The sequence below is a fragment of the Silurus aristotelis genome (genome assembly GCF_946808225.1).
Source record: "Silurus aristotelis genome assembly, chromosome: 7".
Taxonomy (NCBI): domain Eukaryota; kingdom Metazoa; phylum Chordata; class Actinopteri; order Siluriformes; family Siluridae; genus Silurus; species Silurus aristotelis.
The window spans coordinates 11,390,989-11,416,051 of NC_139580.1; the positions used below are offsets into that span (position 1 = coordinate 11,390,989).

At 37.7% G+C, this 25,063-nt stretch overlaps 2 protein-coding genes and 3 pseudogenes across 5 annotated transcripts; all 5 read left to right on the forward strand.

The window, feature by feature from the left end:
* The first annotated feature begins 1,898 nt into the window (after positions 1-1,898).
* Positions 1,899-4,389, forward strand: LOC310729057 (protocadherin alpha-3-like). Its single transcript, XM_083547025.1, has 2 exons — positions 1,899-4,101; positions 4,208-4,389. The coding sequence occupies exons 1-2, from the start codon at positions 2,014-2,016 to the stop codon at positions 4,298-4,300; spliced, it is 2,181 nt and encodes a 726-aa protein (XP_083403151.1). The 5' UTR covers positions 1,899-2,013; the 3' UTR covers positions 4,301-4,389.
* Positions 4,390-5,558: 1,169 nt separating this feature from the next.
* Positions 5,559-13,552, forward strand: LOC310729036 (protocadherin gamma-A1-like). The gene is made up of 2 exons (XM_083547008.1): positions 5,559-8,054; positions 13,514-13,552. The coding sequence occupies exons 1-2, from the start codon at positions 5,703-5,705 to the stop codon at positions 13,544-13,546; spliced, it is 2,385 nt and encodes a 794-aa protein (XP_083403134.1). The 5' UTR covers positions 5,559-5,702; the 3' UTR covers positions 13,547-13,552.
* On the forward strand, positions 8,629-13,377 carry LOC310729338 (protocadherin alpha-3 pseudogene; annotated as a pseudogene). The gene is made up of 3 exons: positions 8,629-11,117; positions 13,062-13,166; positions 13,297-13,377. The product of its transcript is annotated as a protocadherin alpha-3 pseudogene (transcript).
* An 828-nt stretch (positions 13,553-14,380) lies between the features above and the next one.
* LOC310729361 (protocadherin alpha-3 pseudogene) lies at positions 14,381-17,139 on the forward strand (annotated as a pseudogene). Its single transcript has 2 exons — positions 14,381-16,904; positions 17,101-17,139. The product of its transcript is annotated as a protocadherin alpha-3 pseudogene (transcript).
* Positions 17,140-17,153: 14 nt separating this feature from the next.
* LOC310729362 (protocadherin alpha-3 pseudogene) lies at positions 17,154-24,760 on the forward strand (annotated as a pseudogene). The gene is made up of 2 exons: positions 17,154-17,643; positions 22,730-24,760. The product of its transcript is annotated as a protocadherin alpha-3 pseudogene (transcript).
* Positions 24,761-25,063: the final 303 nt, after the last annotated feature.

Here is a 25,063-nt window from a genome sequence, read left to right on the forward strand (position 1 = left end):
TGATGCATGGATTTGAAACCATGTGCATTGGATACAATCTGTCATTTTTGCTTTGATAAAAAGAAACATTTATTTAGGTATAATTATTAGTGCATGTCATACACTGTCATTTAGAAAGTGACCAATAATTCGTGTATTTTATATGTAGATTGATTTCTCCTCACTAAACTGTTTCTCAAGTGATTCAGCAACACTGCTGATACGTGAATATGACGTATCACAACACTATGGAGACTGAGTAGTGTCCTTAGAGTCACATGGAATATAGATTAACATGACAAAAGTAGAGTTGCCACTTCCTGGGGACAGACCAGTTTCTAAAAAAAATTATAATAATTTTTACATCAGTGATTTTGTTGCATTCCTCTTTTTAGTCTAGGTATAAAGGGAGATGTGATGAATGTGTGATCCTGTGTTAAGGGAAGGACATAAACTTGATCCAATAGCAGTTTGTCCACCTTTTAAATGTCCACACATATATAATACAATAGACAGCAATCAAAATTGATTAAAAGAAAACAAACAGCAAACAGAAACAAAAATACCAGTAATATAAGTGAATAGAAGAAGTCGATTTAATGTATGTAATAATGGTTTCAAATCAATAAAAAATAACAAAACATCTACTCTGCATATACAACAGATGACATGTGAATCAAATCTATGTTATTTACTATATAATGTAATATTTTCTACAGTGAATATGTACAGTGAAATTTATGCAGCTCTTAATACTCATGAAATCAAAGTTATAAATGAAAGTGTGAATTAATTTTTATATCTTCAATAGTAAACATGTCTTGCTTCCCCACTTCTTGCTGCAGTTGACAGGGTCAACACATTTAAATTTGTATTGAAACAACTTTTTTATTTTTTTTCAATAGAATTAAAAATAAGCACATATCACAGGTTTTTTTTCCTTAATTCCATTTCACATCCACCTGATGTGGATGTTATGTACAAATGAATAATTGAATAAACTTTTGGTTGCATGCTTTGTTTTATTATTGTACTTTTTCACGTAGCTTACTTTAAAACTAAATGCAATTTAGGTCATATTAATGTCAATATATTATTTATATTTAATTTATAATTAATAATTAATAATTTTCTTTCTATTATGTAATCATCATGTTTGTATCAAGATATTATGTATGAAAGTTTAGAATGATATGTGGGAACACACAAGTCTGCTTTTAAGTGCTCAAGGAATTTACTCTAATTGTTAATCATGCATGAAGAAAAACTACTCATTGTTTGCAATTTTGTTTAAATTCTAATTCTTTAGATATTATATGCAAATATTTCATAAAACGTATTGACTTTCTTCTGTATGGTAACAAACTTGACTGCTTGACATAAAATAAACATTACATTGCATTAATATACAAATGGTAGGATATGACGAAGCTCATAATTGTAACCAGATAAATTATAAATATAGTTATTTATAGAGAATTCATCTTTAATTATAGGTCAGGTTAGCAAAGAATAAATTAAATAGCTTTAATAATATGATGGTTTATCATACATTCTGTGACCTCGTTTTTTTGTAATTTTATTGTAAATGTTTTTTAATTAAAGCCAAAATATTGTTTCTATTTGATAGGAAAAACTACCATCTTAAGAAAATATTTTTTGAGTGGAATGCTATAGGATAAGATACAGGAGCATATAGTAAAACCTCATTAGAACATATCCAAGGGCATATACGAGAAAACTTTGTTTAAACTTTCCCAGTAGTGCGTTTTAGATCATTTTCCAGAGCATACCTGTTAACAACTACTGAGATATGACCGCTTGGTGTCAGCCTTGAAAGCTAAAGGTCTGCGGCTCTTAGTCCCACCCCAGATGGTGACGTGTGTAGTGCGTATCTTCAACGTAAAAAACAAGAAGACGGTGCAAGAGCGTTCTTTTTTTTATTATTATTATCACAAAGTATTCTAGTTATAATTGTGGGTGTCAGACGCTGATGCAGTCACTAAACATCGCGGATTTATTTTTGCTTGTGGAATGGTTTTTCGTATATCGTTGATAATGGAGGAATTCAGACAAAGGAGAAGCCTGAAGCTGGGGCGGATTGCTCTGTATTTTCCTTTGCTGATGTGCTTTGCGAGTAGAGTTTCAACTCACATAAGGTATTCTGTTCCAGAGGAGATAAATGATAGATCTGTTGTCGGAAATCTTGCTAATGATTTGGGCCTTGATGTGAATACTTTGGTAGACAGACGCTTTCGCATGGTTTCTGGATCTAATGCCCCTTATTTCAGGCTTAATCAGAACAATGGTGTCTTATATGTTAATACAAAGATCGACAGAGAACAAATATGTGATGGTAATAATCCTTGCGTAATAGACCTCAAAGTTGTAGTAGAAAACCCACTGGAGATGCATTACGTGGGAGTAGAAATTACTGATATAAATGATCACGCTCCTGCCTTTCCAGATAATCAACAAAGATTAGAGATTTCGGAGAGCACGTTTCCGGGTGTGCGCTTTCAGCTCCAAAGCGCGCGCGATCCAGATATCGGTGTAAATTCAGTGCACGCGTATAAAATAACCAAAAATGAGCATTTTGATTTAGAGATAAGGGACAGGGGCGACGAAAAGATACCATTCCTGGTTTTACAAAGAGGGCTGGATAGAGAGCGTAAAGCTGAACACGAATTGACACTGACAGCAGTGGATGGTGGAAATCCACCAAAGTCTGGAACTTTAAATCTCACCGTCACTGTTCTCGATATCAATGACAATCCTCCAGTATTTAGTCAAGAAGTTTACACGGTGCATTTAGAGGAAAATTCTGTAAAAGGAACCATAGTAATAAAAGTGAGCGCAACCGATCTAGACGATGGTTTAAATGGAGATGTTATTTACTCGCTTAGTAGTAAATTAAATCGTAATGTTTATGATACATTTGATTTGGACGCAGAATCGGGGGAAATTCGAGTAAAAAGCAAAATAGATTTTGAGAACACTGAAGTCTACAGGTTAGATGTTTTAGCATCTGACAAAGGTACACCTCCGATGACTGTTGATTGCCGGGTAATTGTGAAAATATTAGATGTAAATGACAACGCTCCTGAAATAGAAATTATGTCGCTTTCTAATTCAGTGCGGGAAGATTCCAAGCCGGGAACTGTTATTTCCTTAATTAGCATTCTAGATAAAGACACTGGTGTAAATGGAAAAGTTTTATGTACTGTGCCCCATGACATTCCTTTTGAATTAAAACAATCCATAAACGACAATATGTTCTCTTTAGTTACAAAATCGCATTTAGACAGAGAGGAGATCTCCCGTTATGACATTACATTAACTGCCTCAGACATGGGCCAACCTCCTAAAACTGCACAAAAATCACTGAATCTGCTGGTGTTAGACGTTAATGACAATCGCCCAGAGTTTTCTCAAAATCCTATTGAATTATATCTAATGGAAAACAACATTCCCGGTGCATCGATATTTTCTGTAACGGCATCGGACAAAGATGTGAATGAAAATGCAGTAATCTCGTACAGCATTCTTCGAGGTGATGGTACAAGGAGCAACCCTACATTTCTAAGCATCAATCCGGAAACTGGGGTTATTCAGGCGCTAAAAACTTTTGATCATGAAGTAGCTAAAACGTTCCAGTTCCACGTGCTTGCTACAGATTCTGGAACTCCGTCACTAAGCAGCAACGTCACAGTGAACATGTTCATTATGGATCAAAACGACAATGCTCCAGTGATCTTATATCCGGTCAGCGCTAACGGTTCTGCTGAAGGTGTTGAGGAGGTTCCCCGAAACGTCAATCCAGGACATTTGGTGACGAAAGTGAGAGCTTATGATGCGGATATTGGATACAACGGCTGGTTATTATTTTCACTGCAGGTAGTGAGTGATCACAGTCTCTTTGGTTTGGACCGTTATACAGGACAGATAAGGACTCTTCGCTCATACACAGAAACCGATGAGGCTGAACATAAACTGGTCATACTGGTCAAAGACAATGGGAACGTTTCACTTTCAGCAACAGCGACTTTAATTGTAAAATTTGTCGAGCCCAAAGAAGTTTTTGCTGCTTCCGATGTTAAAAACACAATAAAAGAAGAGGAAGTAAATAACGTCACATTTTATTTGATAATTACATTGGGCTTGGTTTCAGTGCTTTTTGTAATCAGCATAATCGGGTTAATAATAATTCAGTGCTCCAAGTCTACAGACTATTCCTGCAAGTACTTGCAAGATACAAATTACGATGGGACACTGTGTAACAGCATCCAGTACAGATCCGGAGATAAACGCTACATGTTAGTTGGACCAAGAACGAGTATAGGTTCTACTATTGTTCCAGGAAGTAATGCGAATACGCTAGTGCTACCAGATCGAAGAACAAAAACTTCTGTTGAGGTAAGAAGTGCGAATATGCATTTTTTTTTTCGTTTCTGTTTTAAACAAATACATATGAATATTGTTTTGTTTATAATGTATTTTTGTAAATATGTAGATTTACAAGGAGCGCTCAACAAATACACGGGATTGCTGTTAATTATACTCTCTAATATCTGTTCGGTTTACTAAGCAATTCTCTATTTAGAAAAAAGTATAAAATGGACTGAAATGGGCGGTGATGATCAAGGAAACTGCTAAATTCCCATAAACTAGTACACTTTAACTCTTTGAATCGCTACAAGCAAACAGGCAATTGTACTGGGAATTCACTTAAAAATGGTACAATTGGTGTTCTGTTCTTTGTGCTGAAACCATTAATTTGACCAAGTCTAAAACGCAGGGTCCTCAGTACCTTTATTGTATATCTTCCGTTAAAGTATTTGGTGCCCCCACCTCTCTCTCTCTCTCTCTCTCTCACACACACACACACACACACACACACACACACACACACACACACACACACACACACACACATACAAACTATTTATCTTTCAGCAGTTTCAACACACCAGACTTAGAACCTTAATGTTGGTGTACTCTTTGTTTTTTGCCAATGTTGGTAGATGTGAAGTCGTGCTAAATAGACATTATCATTGATCAATTCACTGGGTGTTTTTTTTCTCTGGTTAAAACTCTCATTACTGATTTTTCTTTTTAAGAAAATACTGTTCTGAAGACACTAGCCGTTTCACAGACGCTGAAAAAAGTGTTGTCACGAAAAACCGTCACTTTTAAATAGTAAATTATTATAAATTGACAAAATGTCAGTATAACAATCAAATATTACACACGGCTATGTTTTATGGAACAGTTATGGACTAAACTTAAACACTAGAAAGCCACAACATTCCAGAAGTGTATCCCTTTATTAGTCTGGGATTTGTTAAAATTTTAAATGTTAATCTCTAAAAATCGAGTCAATTATTTCCATTAAAATCGAGCTGTGTGAAAGATACGCTGTTAGTGTTTGAATGACATTTCCGGTATTATTTTAGTTATTTTGGAGCCCTCTGTTTTAATACTTCCATTTTTACACCAGATGATGTCAGTGTTACCTTGCCGTGTAGAGTATATCTTCTGCCCTTCCCACTATTGTACGTTGTGCCCAACCTGTCTTTAGAAGAGGCTCGTTCTACGAGCACAAGAAAAACACAACATTTGAAATCAAATGACATTTTTGCAATGACAAAGCTATCCATAAATGGATTGTAGGCTTGGTATTTAAAGACAGCGGACGTACAGCCGCAAACGAGCATTTCGCGATGGGAGATGGAGTACAAAGGCGGAGATGGCCGTATTTGTGGATTTCATTTTTGTTGCTTTGCATCCCGGATCAAGCTTTTGGACAGATACGATACTCTGTTCCAGAGGAGGTGAAAGAGGGAACGATTGTAGGACATCTTGGTAAGGATTTAGGTCTGGATGTTAGTTCTTTGGTTAGCAGACGCCTGCGGATCGTTTCCGGACCCAAACAAGATTTTTTTCAATCTAATCAGGACAATGGCCTTTTGTACGTTTTAAGAAAAATCGACAGGGAGGAGGTATGTGAGTATAAAAGCGCCTGTTTAATCAATCTAAAAATCGCTGTTGAAAACCCGTTAGAAATTCACCAGGTTGTTGTCGAGATAACAGATATCAACGACAATATTCCAAGTTTTTCTCAGACGCATCAGCATTTTGAAATAGCCGAGCATACCCCTGTAGGAACAAGCTTCCAGTTGCATGCAGCACGTGACCAGGACACAACAACAAATTCGGTTTGCAGTTACAAATTAAGTCAGAATGCTAACTTTGAAATTGATATAAAAACTAGTGACGGAGATAAAATCCCGTTCCTTGTAATTCGGAAGCCTCTTGATCGTGAACAAACAGAAGATTATCATTTGGTTGTTACAGCAGAAGATGGGGGAAATCCCCCGAAAACAGGTACCTTGAACATTATTGTTAAAGTTCTTGACATAAATGATAATCGTCCTGTTTTCAGTCAGAATATATACACTGTAACATTGCAAGAAAATGCTCCAGTTGGCACCGTTGTGATTACAGTAAATGCAACTGACAGTGACCAAGGATCCAACGGTAATATTGAATACGCATTTGTTAAAACTATAAATTACAAAGTGAATGATGTTTTTCAGTTAAATGCCATCACAGGAGAAATAAAAGTGAAAGGTAAAGTAGATTTTGAGGACATGGAAGTGTATAAGTTAGATATACAGGCGTCGGATAAAGGACAGCCTCCTCTTACAGTGGAGAGCAGAGTAATAATTAAAATTATAGATATGAACGATAACAAACCAGATATTGAGGTGACGTCTTTTTCAGACATTATTGCTGAAGACTCCAGTACTGGCACAGTTCTTTCTTTCATCAGCGTCTCTGACAAAGACTCCGGACTTAACGGGAAAGTCGTATGCAGTCTTGCAGGAAATGTTCCTTTTGAACTTAAACCTTCCATTCAAGATAACATGTATGCCTTAGTAACAATGCGAAATTTAGATCGTGAAATAGTATCAAGTTATAATATCATTATAACAGCAACGGATTTTGGCCAGCCTCCATTATCTACTATTAAAACTTTACCTGTGCTGGTATCAGATGTGAATGATAACAGACCGCAGTTTAATCAAACCTACCTTGAACTGTACTTGCTAGAAAATAATGCCCCTGGTTCATCAATTTTCTCAGTGAGCGCGTTTGACGACGACTCTGAAGAAAACGCGGTGCTATCATATCACATTATCAGAAACGTTGGCGCTCAGAATGATATGACATCATTCTTAAATATTAATTCAGAAACTGGTATTATTCACGCGCTAAAAAGTTTTGATTTTGAAACAATCAAGAGGTTCCAGTTTTACGTGCTCGCTACAGATTCTGGATCTCCGTCACTAAGCAGCAACGTTACAGTGAACGTGTTCATTCTGGATCAGAACGACAATGCTCCAGTGATCTTATATCCGGTCAGCGCTAACGGTTCTGCTGAAGGTGTGGAGGAGGTTCCCCGGAATGTTAATGCAGGATATTTGGTAACGAAAGTGAGAGCCTATGACGCGGATATTGGATACAACGGCTGGTTATTATTTTCACTGCAAGAAGTGAGTCACCACAATCTCTTTGGTTTGGACCGGTATACAGGACAGATAAGGACCCTTCGGTCATTCACCGAAACAGATGAGGCTGAACATAAACTGGTCATACTGGTCAAAGACAATGGAAATATTTCACTTTCAGCAACAGTGACTGTGATTATTAAACTTGTTGAGCCCAAAGAAACGTTTGCAGCATCTGATGTAAAAACTTCAGTAAATGATCTAGAGGAAAATAACATTACATTTTATCTGATCATTACACTGGGATCAGTTTCATTTCTTTTCATTATCAGTATAATTGTGCTGATTGTAATGCAGTGCTCCAAATCTACAAACTATGCATCAACGTATTTACAAGATACAAATTACGACGGGACATTGTGTCACAGTATCCAGTACAGATCTGGAGATAAACGCTACATGTTAGTTGGACCCAGAATGAGTATAGGTTCTACTATAGTTCCAGGCAGCAATGCGAATACTCTTGTGGTACCAGATTGCCGAAGGAGAACTTCTATTGAGGTATGGCTATGTTTTGTTTAGCATTGATTAACACACACACACACACACACACACACACACACACACACACACACACACACACACACACACACACACACACACACACAATTGGATATTTCACTATTTTCTTTAGGCTTGTGTATATACTGTATTATACAAATATATAAAATTAGATGCTGTAGCAAATTACACTAGACCTTTTAATAATTGTTTGACGTGCACAATTGTTCGTGGGGCTTTACATATATTTCAGATAATAGCGCTAAAGAGAGTATTGAACATACATTTATTCCAAAAATAGTGTATGACGCTTACTTAACTTATTTTATCCTCTTAGTATCACTTTATTATTATTTGTTTAAGAAGAGTTGTGTTTAAACGTTACAGTAAGAGATGTACGTAACGGTGCGTAAGCTATTTGACAAAATGTAAATACTTTGATTTTCATTCGGTTAGAAGTTTAGCTAAGAAATGTCGCTTGGTGTCAGTGTAAGACAGCGAGATGTTTTTGGGACTGCCCCTTTTTTTGACGTTGCTCCTGACAGTTTTTGCAAAACGACGGCGGTGTGCTGATGTTACCTCCAAGATGGGTCAAAATATTTATTTCGTAAATTGACTTCATATTTTTGTGTTTACGGGGAATACAGTTATCAAGAGAACAAAGTGATTACCGCTTGTACTAAAAGACAATCTCTGGCATTTTCAATCAAGATGTATTGGTGCAAACAAAGGCGGAGATGGGAGTACTGCTGGATTATTCTGTGCTTTTATTGGCTGATGCGCAACACGGAGCAGGTTTCTACTCAGATAAGGTATTCCGTTCCAGAGGAGGTTAATGAAGGGACTGTTGTAGGATATCTTGCTAAAGATTTGGGTCTCGATTTAAATTCTTTGGTATACAGACGGCTTCGAATCGTTTCTGGGTCTCATGACCATCTTTTTCATGTTAATCAGAACAATGGCGTCCTGTCTACTCATAAGAAAATCGACCGAGAGGAGATTTGTGATAGAAACAGAGCTTGCACAGTAAACTTAAAACTCGTAACAGAAAATCCAATTGAACTATATTACATTGAAGTGGACATAATAGATGTTAATGACAATTTTCCAGTTTTTCCAGAAACTCAAATATATCTAGAAATATTAGAAAATAAACATTTAGATGCACGATTTGAACTTCCAGCAGCGCGTGACCGGGACGCTGGAATAAATTCAATCCGTTCATATAAACTGGATCAAAATGAACACTTTCAGTTGCAAATAGAAAATAGTGAGGACGAGGACAAAATAATATTTTTAGTGCTACAGAAGCCTTTAGACAGAGAGCAACATAGTAAACACTTGTTAAGTTTGACCGCATTTGATGGTGGGAATCCTCCCAAATCTGGTACATTGGAGATAAGTATTTTTGTTATTGATGTTAACGACAACATACCTGTTTTTACTCAAGAAATTTATACAGTGACTTTAAATGAAAATGTCCCGATCGGCACTATAATTACAACCGTTAACGCCAGTGATGCAGACGATGGTCTAAATGGAGAACTTGTATATGCACTCAAACGATCAAAAGGCAATACCAAAGACTTGTTTCAGTTAGACAGTGTGACTGGAGAGATTAGTGTAAAGGGAAATATTGACTATGAGGAAAATGAAGTGTACAGGTTGAATGTCCAGGCAACTGATAAAGGGCAGCCACCAATGACCGGAGATTGTAGAGTTGTCATAAAAGTTACAGACGCAAATGATAATAAACCTGAAATACATATTACGTCATTATCTAACATGGTTCTTGAAGATTCAAAACGAGGAACAGTTATTGCGCTGGTTAGTGTTAGTGACATGGATTCTGGTGTCAATGGAAAGGTTATTTTCGGTCTTTCAGGTAACACACCATTTGAGTTGAAACCATCAGTCAAAGATAATATGTATTCACTGGTTACCAAAAATGGGTTAGATAGAGAACTTATTTCTTATTACGACATTTCCATAAAAGCATCAGACTTAGGCCAGCCTCCTCAATCCAGTGAGCAATTTCTAAAAGTACTTGTTGCTGACGTAAATGATAACAGCCCAGAATTCCCCCAAAATCCTCTTGAACTTTATTTGTTGGAAAATAACACACCGGGCGAACTCATGTTTTCCGTAAGTGCCACTGACGGAGATATTAATGAAAATGCAGTAGTTACATATTCCATTATCAGAAGAAACGGTTTGCAAAATGACATGACATCATTTATAAACGTTAATGCTGAAAATGGCCAAATAAGTGCTTTATCAAGTTTTGACTTTGAAAAGGTCAAAACGTTCCAGTTCCACGTGCTCGCTACAGATTCTGGAACTCCGTCACTAAGCAGCAACGTCACTGTAAATGTGTTCATTTTGGATCAGAACGACAATGCTCCAGTGATCTTATATCCGGTCAGCTCTAACGGTTCTGCTGAAGGTGTGGAAGAGGTTCCCCGCAACGTCAACGCAGGATATTTGGTGACTAAAGTGAGAGCCTATGATGCGGATATTGGATACAACGGCTGGTTATTATTTTCACTGCAGGAAGTGAGTGACCACAGTCTATTTGGTTTGGACCGCTATACAGGACAGATAAGGACCCTTCGCTCATTCACAGAAACCGATGAGGCTGAACATAAACTGGTCATACTGGTCAAAGACAATGGAAACATTTCACTTTCAGCAACAGCGACTGTAATCATTAAACTTGTGGAACCCAAAGAAGCAATTGCTTCATTTGATGTTGAACAGGCTGTAAAAGAAGAGGAGAAAAACAACATTACATTTTATCTAATCATTACATTGGGTTCTGTTTCATTTCTTTTTATTATCAGTATAATTGTGCTGATTTTAATGCAATGCTCCAAATCTACAGACTATTCATCAAAGTATTTACAAGATGCAAATTACGACGGGACATTGTGTCACAGCATCCAGTACAGATCCGGAGATAAACGTTACATGCTAGTCGGACCAAGAACAAGTATCGGGTCTACATTAGTTCCAGGCAGTAATGGGAATACACTTAGGGTAACGAGTATGCACAGCCGTGAGGTGAGTTTCCAAGATCTTTCATTCCATTTTTACATTTATTTCTGCGTTCCATACCAAACGTTTCATGGACGCGCACAGTCGCGTGCTTTATACCCACCTCCTATGACGCTCGCATTTTAGATCCGCGGTGTTACCGTGGAACAACGTCTGTATTTATGAATTACTGTAAAGGGAGGATGTGTATTTTTATGTTTCTCAGGATTTATTGAACTATGCACATTAGTAATATTCATTAAATGGACATCCTTTGGTGAAGAGGTTTTCGTCATGGCAACTCGAGAGTATACAGCGTTCACGGCGATTCTGCGCTATTTCACTGTGTTATGTTTCTGCGGTAATGTACTGCCTCAAATTCGCTACTCTATTGCAGAAGAATCTGCACGAGGATCTGTTGTGGGATATATTGCAAAAGATCTCGGCCTTGATGTGAATAAACTTAAAGAAAGAAGGTTTCGGGTTGTTTCTGGATCAAAGGACGGTTTCTTACAGATAAACCAGGACAATGGAGCACTTTTTGTGAGTGGGAACATCGACCGGGAGGAGCTTTGCGAGAAAAGCCTATTGTGCGCAGTAAATCTTAAAACCGTAGCCGAAAATCCTTCGGAAATCCATTATATCGAGGTGGAAATTGTAGATATTAACGATAATTCACCTGCTTTTCCTGTGCGTGAAAAGCATTTCGAGATTCCAGAAAATGCGGTGCCCCAAAGTACGCGCCTCCCACTAGACGCTCCGCGTGATTCAGATGCTGGGTTAAATGCTCTGCATAAGTACACCCTTAGTCCTAATAACTACTTTGAATTAGATATTAAAACACGTGAAGAAGACAAAATTCCATTTTTGATATTGAAAAAGCAGCTTGATAGAGAACAGACACCCACTTTTAATTTAACTTTGACAGCATTTGATGGAGGAAAGCCAGAAAGATCCGGTTCAGTTAACATTACAATAACGGTTGTTGACATTAACGATAACGCCCCGCTTTTTGATCGTCAGGTGTACAGTGTAGCATTAGAGGAAAATTTCGAGATTGGCTCATTGGTAGTAAAACTACATGCCACAGATTTAGATGAAGGTGCCAACGGACAAGTTGTTTATGGGTTTGACAAAAGTCTAATGAGGAAAGAGTTTGAAATATTTTAAATTAATTCTAATACAGGAGATATTACTGTAAAAGGATCGATTGATTTTGAAGAGCAGCGTGTCTATGAATTAGACATACAGGCTTCTGATAAAGGACAAGTCCCTTTAACAGGTCACTGCAGCATCATAAATAATATAAAAGATTTGAATGATAACACAGCCGAGATTGATGTGACCTCACTCTCCACTGACATAGTGGAGGACTCAAAACCAGGGACAATTATATCTCTGATCAGTGCATCTGACAGAGATTCAGGTGAGAATGGTATGGTTATATGTAGCCTTACAGATGACATCCCTTTTGAACTGAAACCCTCTTTCCAGAAAACCATGTACTCTCTAATAACTAAAGATCTGTTAGACAGGGAGACTATTTCTTTATACACAATTACTATAATGTGCAAAGATAGAGGAGAGCCATCCTTATCCTCACAAAAGACAATACAAATAAATATTGCAGATGTTAATGACAACAGTCCTGTCTTTACTCAAAACCCATTTTATTTTTATATTAGTGAAAATAACACACCAGGCACTTCTATATTTTCCATAAATGCATTTGACATTGACCAGAATGAAAATGCACAGATATCTTACCACATTTTAAAAGCAGAAGGCCATGAAGAAAACATGGTGTCTTACCTAAATATAATCTTAGTGGACGGGAATGCTTATGTGTATGCACTAACAGGCTTTGACTTTGAAACCACAAAAATGTTTCAGTTTCATATTGTTGCTTCAGATTCTGGAACTCCATCCCTATCTAACAATGTCACTGTGAATGTGTTCATTCTGGATCAGAACGACAATGCCCCAATGATCTTATATCCGATCAGTGCTAATGGTTCTGCTGAAGGTGTTGAGGAGATTTCCCGCAACGTCAACGCAGGACATTTGGTGACGAAAGTGAGAGCCTATGATGCGGATATAGGATACAATGGCTGGTTATTATTTTCTCTGCAGGAAGTGAGTGACCACAGTCTCTTTGGCCTAGACCGCTATACAGGACAGATAAGGACCCTTCGCTTAATCACAGAAACAGATGAAGCTGAACATAAACTGGTCATACTGGTCAAAGACAATGGGAATGTTTCACTTTCAGCAACAGCAACTGTGATCATAAAACTTGTGGAGTCTAAAGAAGTTTTTGCATCTTTTGATGTTAAAAGCACAGAAAAAAATGAAGAAGAAAATTATGTTACATTTTATTTGATCATTACCTTAGCCTTAGTTTCATTTCTTTTTCTTATTAGTGTCATTGTGCTGATTACAATGCAGTGCTCTGAATCAACAGACTATCTTTTCAAGCATTTACAAGACACCAATTATGATGGCACTCTGTGTAACAGCATCCAATAAAGATCCGGAAATAAACAGTACATGTTTATTGGGCCCAGAACAAGCATTGGGTCAACTATAGTTTCGGCCAGTAATGGAAACACCTTAGTGATTCCAGATCGCAGAAGGCGAACTTCTGGTGAGGTAAGCTCTTATTTTTTTAAAAGATGGCCATACATATTTAGAAAATTACCCACATATGGTTTACTGTTTTTTGGAACAATAAATATTTCTTTGGAAGCGGTACTGAGGGGGGTTTGCATTTGGCAGATTTAGTTCACACGACTCCATATTACATTGCCATATGGTAGCCCACTTATTAAGAGATTTAAAAAATAATACATTGTGATGTCTGGATTTTTTATTTTTAGATTATGTCTCTCACAGTGGACATGCACCTACGATGACATTTTCAGACCCCTCCATGATTTCTAAGTGGGAGAACTTGCAAAATAGCAGGGTGTTCAAATACTTATTTTCCTCACTGTATATTTCAGATAATAGAGCTAAAGAGAGTATTGAACATACATTTATTCCAAAACTAGTGTATGACGCCTACTTAACTTATTTTATCCTCTTAGTATCACTTTATTATTATTTGTTTAAGAAGAGTTGTGTTTAAACGTTACAGTAAGAGATGTACGTAACGGTGCGTAAGCTATTTGACAACATGTAAATACTTTGTTTTTCATTCGGTTAGAAGTTTAGCTAAGAAATGTCGCTTGGTGTCAGTGTAAGACAGCGAGATGTTTTTGGGACTGCCCTTTTTTGACGTTGCTCCTGACAGTTTTTGCGAAGCGACGGCGGTGTGCTGATGTTACCTCCAAGATGGGTCAAAATATTTATTTCGTAAATTGACTTCATATTTTTGTGTTTACGGGGAATACAGTTATCAAGAGAAAAAAAGTGATTGCCGCTTGTACTAAAAGACAATCTCTGGCATTTTCCATCACGATGTATTGGTGCAAACAAAGGCGGAGATGGGAGTACTGCTGGATTATTCTGTGCTTTTATTGGCTGATGCGCAACACGGAGCAGGTTTCTACTCAGATAAGGTATTCCGTTCCAGAGGAGGTTAATGAAGGGACTGTTGTAGGATATCTTGCTAAAGATTTGGGTTTCGATTTAAATTCTTTGGTATACAGACGGCTTCGAATCGTTTCTGGGTCTCATGACCATCTTTTTCATGTTAATCAGAACAATGGCGTCCTGTCTATTCATAAGAAAATCGACCGAGAGGAGATTTGTGATAGAAACAGAGCTTGCACAGTAAGCCTAAAAATCGTAACAGAAAATCCAATTAAACTATATTACATTGAAGTGGACATAATAGACGTTAATGACAATTTCCCAGTTTTTCCAGAAACTCAAATATATCTAGAAATATTAGAAAATAAACATTTAGATGCACGATTTGAACTTCCAGCAGCGCGTGACCTGGACGCTGGAATAAATTCAATCCGTTCATATAAACTGGATCAAAATGAACACTTTCAGTTGCAAATAGAAAATAGTGACGAGGAGGACAAAATAATATTTTTAGTGCTACAGAAGCCTTTAGACAGAGAGCAACATAGTAAACACTTGTTAAGTTTGACCGCATTTGATGGTGGGAATCCTCCCAAATCTGGTACATTGGAGATAAGTATTTTTGTTATTGATGTTAACGACAACATACCTGTTTTTACTCAAGAAATTTATACAGTTACTCTAAACGAAAATATCCCGATCGGCACTATAATTACAACCGTTAACGCCAGTGATGCAGACGATGGTCTAAATGGAGAACTTGTATATGCACTCAAACGATCACAAAGTAATACCAAAGACTTGTTTCAGTTAAACAGTGTGACTGGAGAGATTAGTGTAAAGGGAAATATTGACTATGAGGAAAATGAAGTGTACAGGTTGAATGTCCAGGCAACTGATAAAGGGCAGCCACCAATGACAGGAGATTGTAGAGTTGTCATAAAAGTTACAGACGCAAATGATAATAAACCTGAAATACATATTACGTCATTATCCAACATGGTTCTTGAAGATTCAAAACGAGGAACAGTTATTGCGCTGGTTAGTGTTAGTGACATGGATTCTGGTGTCAATGGAAAGGTTATTTGCAGTCTTTCGGGTAACACACCATTTGAGTTGGAAACATCAGTCAAAGATAATATGTATTCACTGGTTACCAAAAATGGGTTAGATAGAGAACTTATTTCTTATTACGACATTTCCATAAAAGCATCAGACTTAGGCCAGCCTCCTCAATCCAGTGAGCAATTTCTAAAAGTACTTGTTGCTGACGTAAATGATAACAGCCCAGAATTCCCCCAAAATCCTCTTGAACTTTATTTATTGGAAAATAACACACCGGGCGAACTCATGTTTTCCGTAAGTGCCACTGACGGAGATATTAATGAAAATGCAGTAGTTACATATTCCATTATCAGAAGAAACGGTTTGCAAAATGACATGACATCATTTATAAACGTTAATGCTGAAAATGGCCAAATAAGTTCTTTATCAAGTTTTGACTTTGAAAAGGTCAAAACGTTCCAGTTCCACGTGCTCGCTACAGATTCTGGAACTCCGTCACTAAGCAGCAACGTCACTGTAAATGTGTTCATTCTGGATCAGAACGACAATGCTCCAGTGATCTTATATCCGGTCAGTGCTAATGGTTCTGCTGAAGGTGTGGAAGAGGTTCCCCGCAACGTCAACGCAGGATATTTGGTGACTAAAGTGAGAGCCTATGATGCGGATATTGGATACAACGGCTGGTTATTATTTTCACTGCAGGAAGTGAGTGACCACAGTCTATTTGGTTTGGACCGCTATACAGGACAGATAAGGACCCTTCGCTCATTCACTGAAACTGATGAGGCTGAACATAAACTGGTCATACTGGTCAAAGACAATGGGAACATTTCACTTTCAGCAACAGCGACTGTAATCATTAAACTTGTGGAACCCAAAGAAGCAATTGCTTCATCTGATGTTGAACAGGCTGTAAAAGAAGAGGAGAAAAACAACATTACATTTTATCTAATCATTACATTGGGTTCTGTTTCATTTCTTTTTATTATCAGTATAATTGTGCTGATTTTAATGCAATGCTCCAAATCTACAGACTATTCATCAAAGTATTTACAAGATGCAAATTACGACGGGACACTGTGTCACAGCATCCAGTACAGATCCGGAGATAAACGTTACATGCTAGTCGGACCAAGAACAAGTATCGGGTCTACATTAGTTCCAGGCAGTAATGGGAATACACTTAGGGTAACGAGTATGCACAGCCGTGAGGTGAGTTTCCAAGATCTTCCATTCCATTTTTACATTTATTTCTGCATAAATATGCAAACTCAATTCCTCAGTCATGGTTAGCTTGAGTTATGTGAAATTACACTTGGTGTCGCTGCATGACAAACCATACCAAACGTTTCATGGACGCGCACAGTCGCGTGCTTTATACCCACCTCCTATGACGCTCGCATTTTAGATCCGCGGTGTTACCGTGGAACAACGTCTGTATTTATGAATTACTGTAAAGGGAGGATGTGTATTTTTATGTTTCTCAGGATTTATTGAACTATGCACATTAGTAATATTCATTAAATGGACATCCTTTGGTGAAGAGGTTTTCGTCATGGCAACTCGAGAGTATACAGCGTTCACGGCGATTCTGCGCTATTTCACTGTGTTATGTTTCTGCGGTAATGTACTGCCTCAAATTCGCTACTCTATTGCAGAAGAATCTGCACGAGGATCTGTTGTGGGATATATTGCAAAAGATCTCGGCCTTGATGTGAATAAACTTAAAGAAAGAAGGTTTCGGATTGTTTCTGGATCAAAGGACGGTTTCTTACAGATAAACCAGGACAATGGAGCACTTTTTGTGAGTGGGAACATCGACCGGGAGGAGCTTTGCGAGAAAAGCCTATTGTGCGCAGTAAATCTTAAAACCGTAGCCGAAAATCCTTCGGAAATCCATTATATCGAGGTAGAAATTGTAGATATTAACGATAATTCACCTGCTTTTCCTGTGCGAGAAAAGCATTTAGAGATTCCAGAAAATGCGGTGCCCCAAAGTACGCGCCTCCCACTAGACGCTGCGCGTGATTCAGATGCTGGGTTAAATGCTCTGCATAAGTACACCCTTAGTCCTAATAACTACTTTGAATTAGATATTAAAACACGTGAAGAAGACAAAATTCCATTTTTGATATTGAAAAAGCAGCTTGATAGAGAACAGACACCCACGTTTAATTTAACTTTGACAGCATTTGATGGAGGAAAGCCAGAAAGATCCGGTTCAGTTAACATTACAATAACTGTTGTTGACATTAACGATAACGCCCCGCTTTTTGATCGTCAGGTGTACAGTGTAGCATTAGAGGAAAATGTCGAGATTGGCTCATTGGTAGTAAAACTACATGCCACAGATTTAGATGAAGGTGCCAACGGACAAGTTGTTTATGGGTTTGACAAAAGTCTAATGAGGAAAGAGTTTGAAATATTTGAAATTAATTTTAATACAGGAGATATTACTGTAAAAGGATCGATTGATTTTGAAGTGCAGCGTGTCTATGAATTAGACATACAGGCTTCTGATAAAGGACAAGTCCCTTTAACAGGTCACTGCAGCATCATAATTAGTATAAAAGATTTGAATGATAACACACCCGAGATTGATGTGACCTCACTCTCCACTGACATAGTGGAGGACTCAAAGCCAGGGACAATTATATCTCTGATCAGTGCATCTGACAGAGATTCAGGTGAGAATGGTATTGTTATATGTAGCCTTACAGATGACATCCCTTTTGAACTGAAACCCTCTTTCCAGAAAAGCATGTACTCTCTAATAACTAAAGATCTGTTAGACAGGGAGACTATTTCTTTATACACAATAACTATAATGTGCAAAGATAGAGGAGAGCCATCCTTATCCTCACAAAAGACAATACAAATAAATATTGCAGATGTTAATGACAACAGTCCTGTCTTTACTCAAAACCCATTTTATTTTTATATTAGTGAAAATAACACACCAGGCACTTCTATATTTTCCATAAATGCATTTGACATTGACCAGAATGAAAATGCACAGATATCTTACCACATTTTAAAAGCAGAAGGCCATGAAGCAAACATGGTGTCTTACCTAAATATAAACTTAGTGGATGGGAATGCTTATGTGTATGCACTAAAAGGCTTTGACTTTGAAAACACAAAAATGTTTCAGTTTCATATTGTTGCTTCAGATTCTGGAACTCCATCCCTATCTAACAATGTCACTGTGAATGTGTTCATTCTGGATCAGAACGACAATGCCCCAATGATCTTATATCCGATCAGTGCTAATGGTTCTGCTGAAGGTGTTGAGGAGATTCCCCGCAACATCAACGCAGGACATTTGGTGACGAAAGTGAGAGCCTATGATGCGGATATAGGATACAATGGCTGGTTATTATTTTCTCTGCAGGAAGTGAGTGACCACAGTCTCTTTGGCCTAGACCGCTATACAGGACAGATAAGGACCCTTCGCTTAATCACAGAAACAGATGAAGCTGAACATAAACTGGTCATACTGGTCAAAGACAATGGGAATGTTTCACTTTCAGCAACAGCAACTGTGATCATAAAACTTGTGGAGTCTAAAGAAGTTTTTGCATCTTTTGATGTTAAAAGCACAGAAAAAAATGAAGAAGAAAATTATGTTACTTTTTATTTGATCATTACCTTAGCCTTAGTTTCATTGCTTTTTCTTATTAGTGTCATTGTGCTGATTACAATGCAGTGCTCTGAATCAACAGACTATCTATCCAAGCATTTACAAGACACCAATTATGATGGCACCCTGTGTAACAGCATCCAATACAGATCCGGAAATAAACAGTACATGTTTATTGGGCCCAGAACGAGCATTGGGTCAACTATAGTTTCGGCCAGTAATGGAAACACCTTAGTGATTCCAGATCGCAGAAGGCGAACTTCTGGTGAGGTAAGCTCCTATTTTTTTTTTTAAGATGGCCATACATATTTAGAAAATTACCCTCATATGGTTTACTGTTTTTTGGAACAATAAATATTTCTTTGGAAGCAGTACTGAGGGGGGTTTGCATTTGGTTTGCATTTTAGTTCACATGACTCCATATAACATTGGCATATGGTAGCCCACTTTTTAAGAGAGACAGAGTACATTAATAGATGCCAAAGACCATTCAGTGTTGTAATTACCCCTTACACAGTTGCTCTATATAGTATACATTTAGTTTGTTATTTGAGTTATCAATATACCTTTGATATAAAGGATACAATGACCAAGCACTCTTCTTTTTCTTCTTCATCTTTCGGCTGCTCCTATTAGGGGTCGCCCCAGTGGATCATCTGTCTCCATACCCCTCTATCCCCTATATCTGCCTCTTTCAAACCAACTACCTGCATGTCTTCCCTCACCACATCCATAAACCTTCCACTTGGCCTTCCTTTTTTCCTCTTTTCTGGTGGCTCTATCCTCAGCATTCTTCTCCCAGTATAACCTATATCCATCCTCTACATATGTCCAAACCATCTTAATCGTGCCTCCCCCACCTTGTTTCCAAAACGTCCTACATGCGCTGTCCCCCTAATAAATTAATTTCTAATCACTCCCAATGAATATCTCAACATCTTTAGCTCTGCCACCTCCAGCTCCATCTCCATCTCCTGTTTTTTACTCAATGCCACTGTCTCTAAACCATACAACATAGCAGGTCTCTCCACAGTTCTATAAACTTTCGCTTTTACTCTTGCAATTCCCTTCTATCAAAAATCACTCCTGCACTCTTTTCTTCACTTCTCTAACACACTCTTCATTACGTCTTTACTCTTACTCTTTACTCTTACCATTACTCTTATCACAAATAACAATATCATCAGCAAACTATCAAAATAGTCCACAGAGACTCCTGTCTGACCTTGTCTGTCAACCTGTCGAATCACCACTGCAAACAGGAAAGGGCTCAGAGTCGATCCTTGATTTATTCCAACCTCCATCTGGAACCAGTCTGTCATTTCCACTGCACACTTCACTGTCCTGTCCACTGTCCACTGTCCACATACATGTCCTGCACCACCCTCACATACTTCTCTGACACACCTGACGTCCTCATACAATACCAGAGCTCCTCTCTCAGTACCCAGTCATATTCTTTCTCTAAATTCACAAACACACAATGCAACTTCTTCTGACCTTCTCTATACTTCTCTATCAACGTTCTCAAAAAATATAAAGCGTTGGTAGTGCTTTTCTTCGGAAATAAAACCATACTGTTGCTCACAGATGGACACGTTTTTTCTTAGCCTGGCTTTTACTATCTTTCCCATAACTTCATGGTGTGACTAATTTACTTTATTCCCCTGTATTTACTGTAGGTCTGCACAGCTCCCTTTTTCTTAAAAAACAGTATTAGCACACTCCTCCATTCCTCAGGCATCATTTTACCTTCCAAAATCCTCTTTCGGCCAACAGTAGCCAAAATTCCACCGGTACCCTGTTAGCTAACAATACCTGCAGTTGTCGTTGGTAACTTGTGCCTCGACCGATCCGATATGAAATCCTAGTTCATGATCTGCATATTTGATTTGGCACATGTTTTCCGGTGGCCGCCCTTCCTAACACAACCATCCCCATTTAACCCGGCTTGGGACCAGCATTAAGAGTACAGTGGCTTGTGCAACCCTAATGGCTGGGTTACAATGAACAAGCATAAATTTGCTATATTAAAAGTAAAACTAAATATACATTTTATTTATACAATTATTTTTTTATTTCCAACTTAAATTGTGTATTTTCTTAAGCTGATTTTACCCCTTTAGTTGATTAATGTTGACATATTTAGATATTCAAATCTAAATAGTATTTTTTTCTGTATGCACTGATTAGGCCTACTTTTAGTATTGCTTGTGAACTTGCAAATAAAAGAGTAAGTGTGTGTTAACTTAGTGTTGGTTTTAAACTGTGACATAATAGCAGCAATAAATAATTCAAATGCAATAAGTAGGTTATCACACATCATACCAGATCATTAAGGGTTGCTATACTAGCAGTCTTGTTGACATACTGATAAAATTGACATGATGCATGCTTGAATGTTTCAAAAGCATTTCTAAGATGAAGGTAGGTCAAACAAATAAAATAATATAGGATTTGAGAGTATGCTTTGAGATTCCTTTATTAATGTAGATGTCATTGATAGCTGTTGGAAATAAATGTTGATAAACTTGGCTCTTTATAGTGCGTATTCTTTCCAAGTTTTTTTTAGCCTTTTTTACAAGTTGTGTTGCTAGTAATGTTCAACAAGGTGGAATGTGTCGACTGTTTGTATGAGATCTGAATAATGTGATTATCAAATATTGAATTAAATATTCCAACAGTTATCTCCCAATGCTCAGATGTGTTTGCACTTATTATTGTTATTTGAAAGAAATTGAGTGAAACTTTTACATTCAGGTTAAACCTGGAGCTCACTAGCAGCCTCGAGGTGTCAGTACAAAACCACTAATAGGTCTTGATGTCAAACATACACTCACTCCACCCATTCATTTCTTTTGTACATTCAGACGACCATTGGACGTTTAGGTTTACGGTGTTATTATCCACTGCGTTGTATAAGGAAAGGTAATATGCACGTATTAGCTTGTTTTGTTCTGTAGATCGCTTTGATAGAAACGAAATGGAAGAAAGGTTACCAGTGATATTTCGGAAATCACACAAAAAATGGTGCTTTGTGGCATTTTTGCTGTTGTTTGAGAGAACGATGTGTGTGCAAATACAATGGTCTATTTCCGAAGAACAGAATGAAGGTACTCTTGTTGGAAATATTGCTAAGGATCTAGGTATCGAACACAGGATTCTAAAAGAGAGAGGATTACGCATCGTATCAGCCTCGGCAGAGTCAAGGTTCAGGGTAAACCAGGACGACGGAGGGTTGTATGTGAACGGAAAAATAGACAGAGAAGAGGTATGCTCGGGAGGCAATGCGTGTTTGGAAAATGTAAAAATTGTTCTTGAAAATCCACTGGAGATTCACTACGTATCGGTGCATATTTTGGATATAAACGATAATGCTCCGAATTTTATTCAGAAAATAAAACTTTTGGAAATCGGAGAATTAGCTGTACCGGGTACACGATTTCAGCTACAAGCAGCTCAAGACCCCGACAGTGGCAGCAATTCTATTCAGAGTTATAAATTGAGTCACAACGACCATTTTCGTTTGGATATCAAGGATCGACAAGACGGCAAAATTCCTATTCTAATATTACAAAAGCAGCTAGACAGAGAAGCTTCACAGAACATAAAATTATTATTAACCGCTGTAGATGGAGGAAAACCACCAAGATCTGGAACAATGGAAATAAACATAAATGTGCTGGATATAAATGATAACGCACCTATTTTCACTGAGGATGCGTACACTGTGCTGCTGCCCGAAAACGCGCCTATTGGAACAACAGTCATCCAAGTGAAAGCCACAGATTTGGATGAGGGCTCAAACGGCGAGATTGTTTATTCCATAGGTAATGATGTAAACAATAAATTGCGCGAACTTTTTGAAATATCTCCGATCACTGGTGAAATCGTTGTGAAGGGAGTTTTAGATTTTGAGACCCAAGACAGATATGAGATTGATATCGAAGCATCAGACAAAGGACTTGCACCAATGATATCAGACAAGACAGTAACTATAAAGATTGTAGATGTAAATGACAATGCGCCAGAGATAGAGGTGACATCGTTTTCGAGTGTTATTCCGGAGGATTCCAAATCTGGGACAACAGTTGCTTTGATAAGTGTATCTGATTTAGACTCTGGGGTCAACGGCAAGGTTTCCTGTTCAGTACCTGAGGACATGCCTTTCAAGCTTCTTTTATCACCACATAATAATGTTTACTCCTTAGTTACGTCGTCAACACTTGATAGAGAAATGACAGCTCATTACGATATTACATTATCTGCAAAAGACGAAGGGAACCCGCCACTGTCATCGTTGAAAACTGTAACTGTACACGTATCAGATGTTAATGATAATAGTCCAGAGTTTATTGGATCTCCATACACGTTTTATGTAATGGAAAACAATGCTCATGGCACATCTTTATTTTCTTTATTTGCCTTTGATCGAGACTCAGATGAAAATGCATTAATCAGCTATCAGATTTGGAAAGATAATCTCAAAGAAAATAAATATGCGTCTTTTATTAATGTGAATTCTGAGAATGGCGCCATTTACGCGCTAAAAACTTTCGATTTTGAAACAATAAAGACGTTCCAGTTTCACGTGCTCGCTACAGATTCCGGAACTCCGTCACTAAGCAGCAACGTCACAGTGAACGTGTTCATTCTGGATCAGAACGACAATACTCCAGTGATCTTATATCCGGTCAGTGCTAACGGTTCCGCTGAAGGTGTGGAGGAGGTTCCCCGCAACGTCAACGCAGGACATTTGGTGACGAAAGTGAGAGCCTATGACGCGGATATTGGTTTCAACGGCTGGTTATTATTTTCTCTGCAGGAAGTGAGTGATCACAGTTTATTTGGTTTGGACCGTTATACAGGACAGATAAGGACTCTTCGCTCATTCACAGAAACAGACGAGGCTGAACATAAACTGGTCATACTGGTCAAAGACAATGGCAACAATTCACTTTCAGCAACAGCGACATTGCTTATAAAGGTTTTAGAGCCCAATGAGGCATTTGCATCTTCAGACATTAAAAATGCTGTAAAAAACGAAGAAGAAAATAACGTTACATTCTATTTGATTGTTACATTGGGTTCGGTTTCATTTCTTTTTATAGTAAGTATCATTGTACTGATTGTAATGCAGTGCTGCAAAACTACAGACTATTCATCCAAGTATTTACAAGATGCAAACTACGATGGGACATTGTGTCATAGCATTCAGTACAGATCTGGAGATAAACGCTACATGTTAGTTGGACCCAGAACAAGTATAGGTTCTTCTATAGTTCCAGGAAGTAATGGGAATACTCTAGTGATATCAGGTCGCAGGAGAAGACCTTCTGTTGAGGTAAGACAGATTTACTTACAAAGAAAAATATTTGCGATGTGCACTTTTACAGAACACGACTTATGCTTTTTTTTTTTTTAAGAAAATTTGTAATTATAGCTGATTCAATGGATTTAACATGCGATAGTTCTGAATTGAAATTATTTATATCAATCCTGTTGCGGACAAGCAACTACATTACACGATGAAAAATGACTAAATCACTTTTTGTTGACATATTTTTGTGCATTTGAATTTTTTTTTTAACTTATGCTATTATTTTTTTTTCTCTCTCAAATACGGTAACTGAAAGACCACGGAAAAGAGCGTGAATAAATACTTAATTCATCGCAATCAAGCATATTTAAACTTTACAAAGACGTCCACCAACAGTGAGCAAAGTTT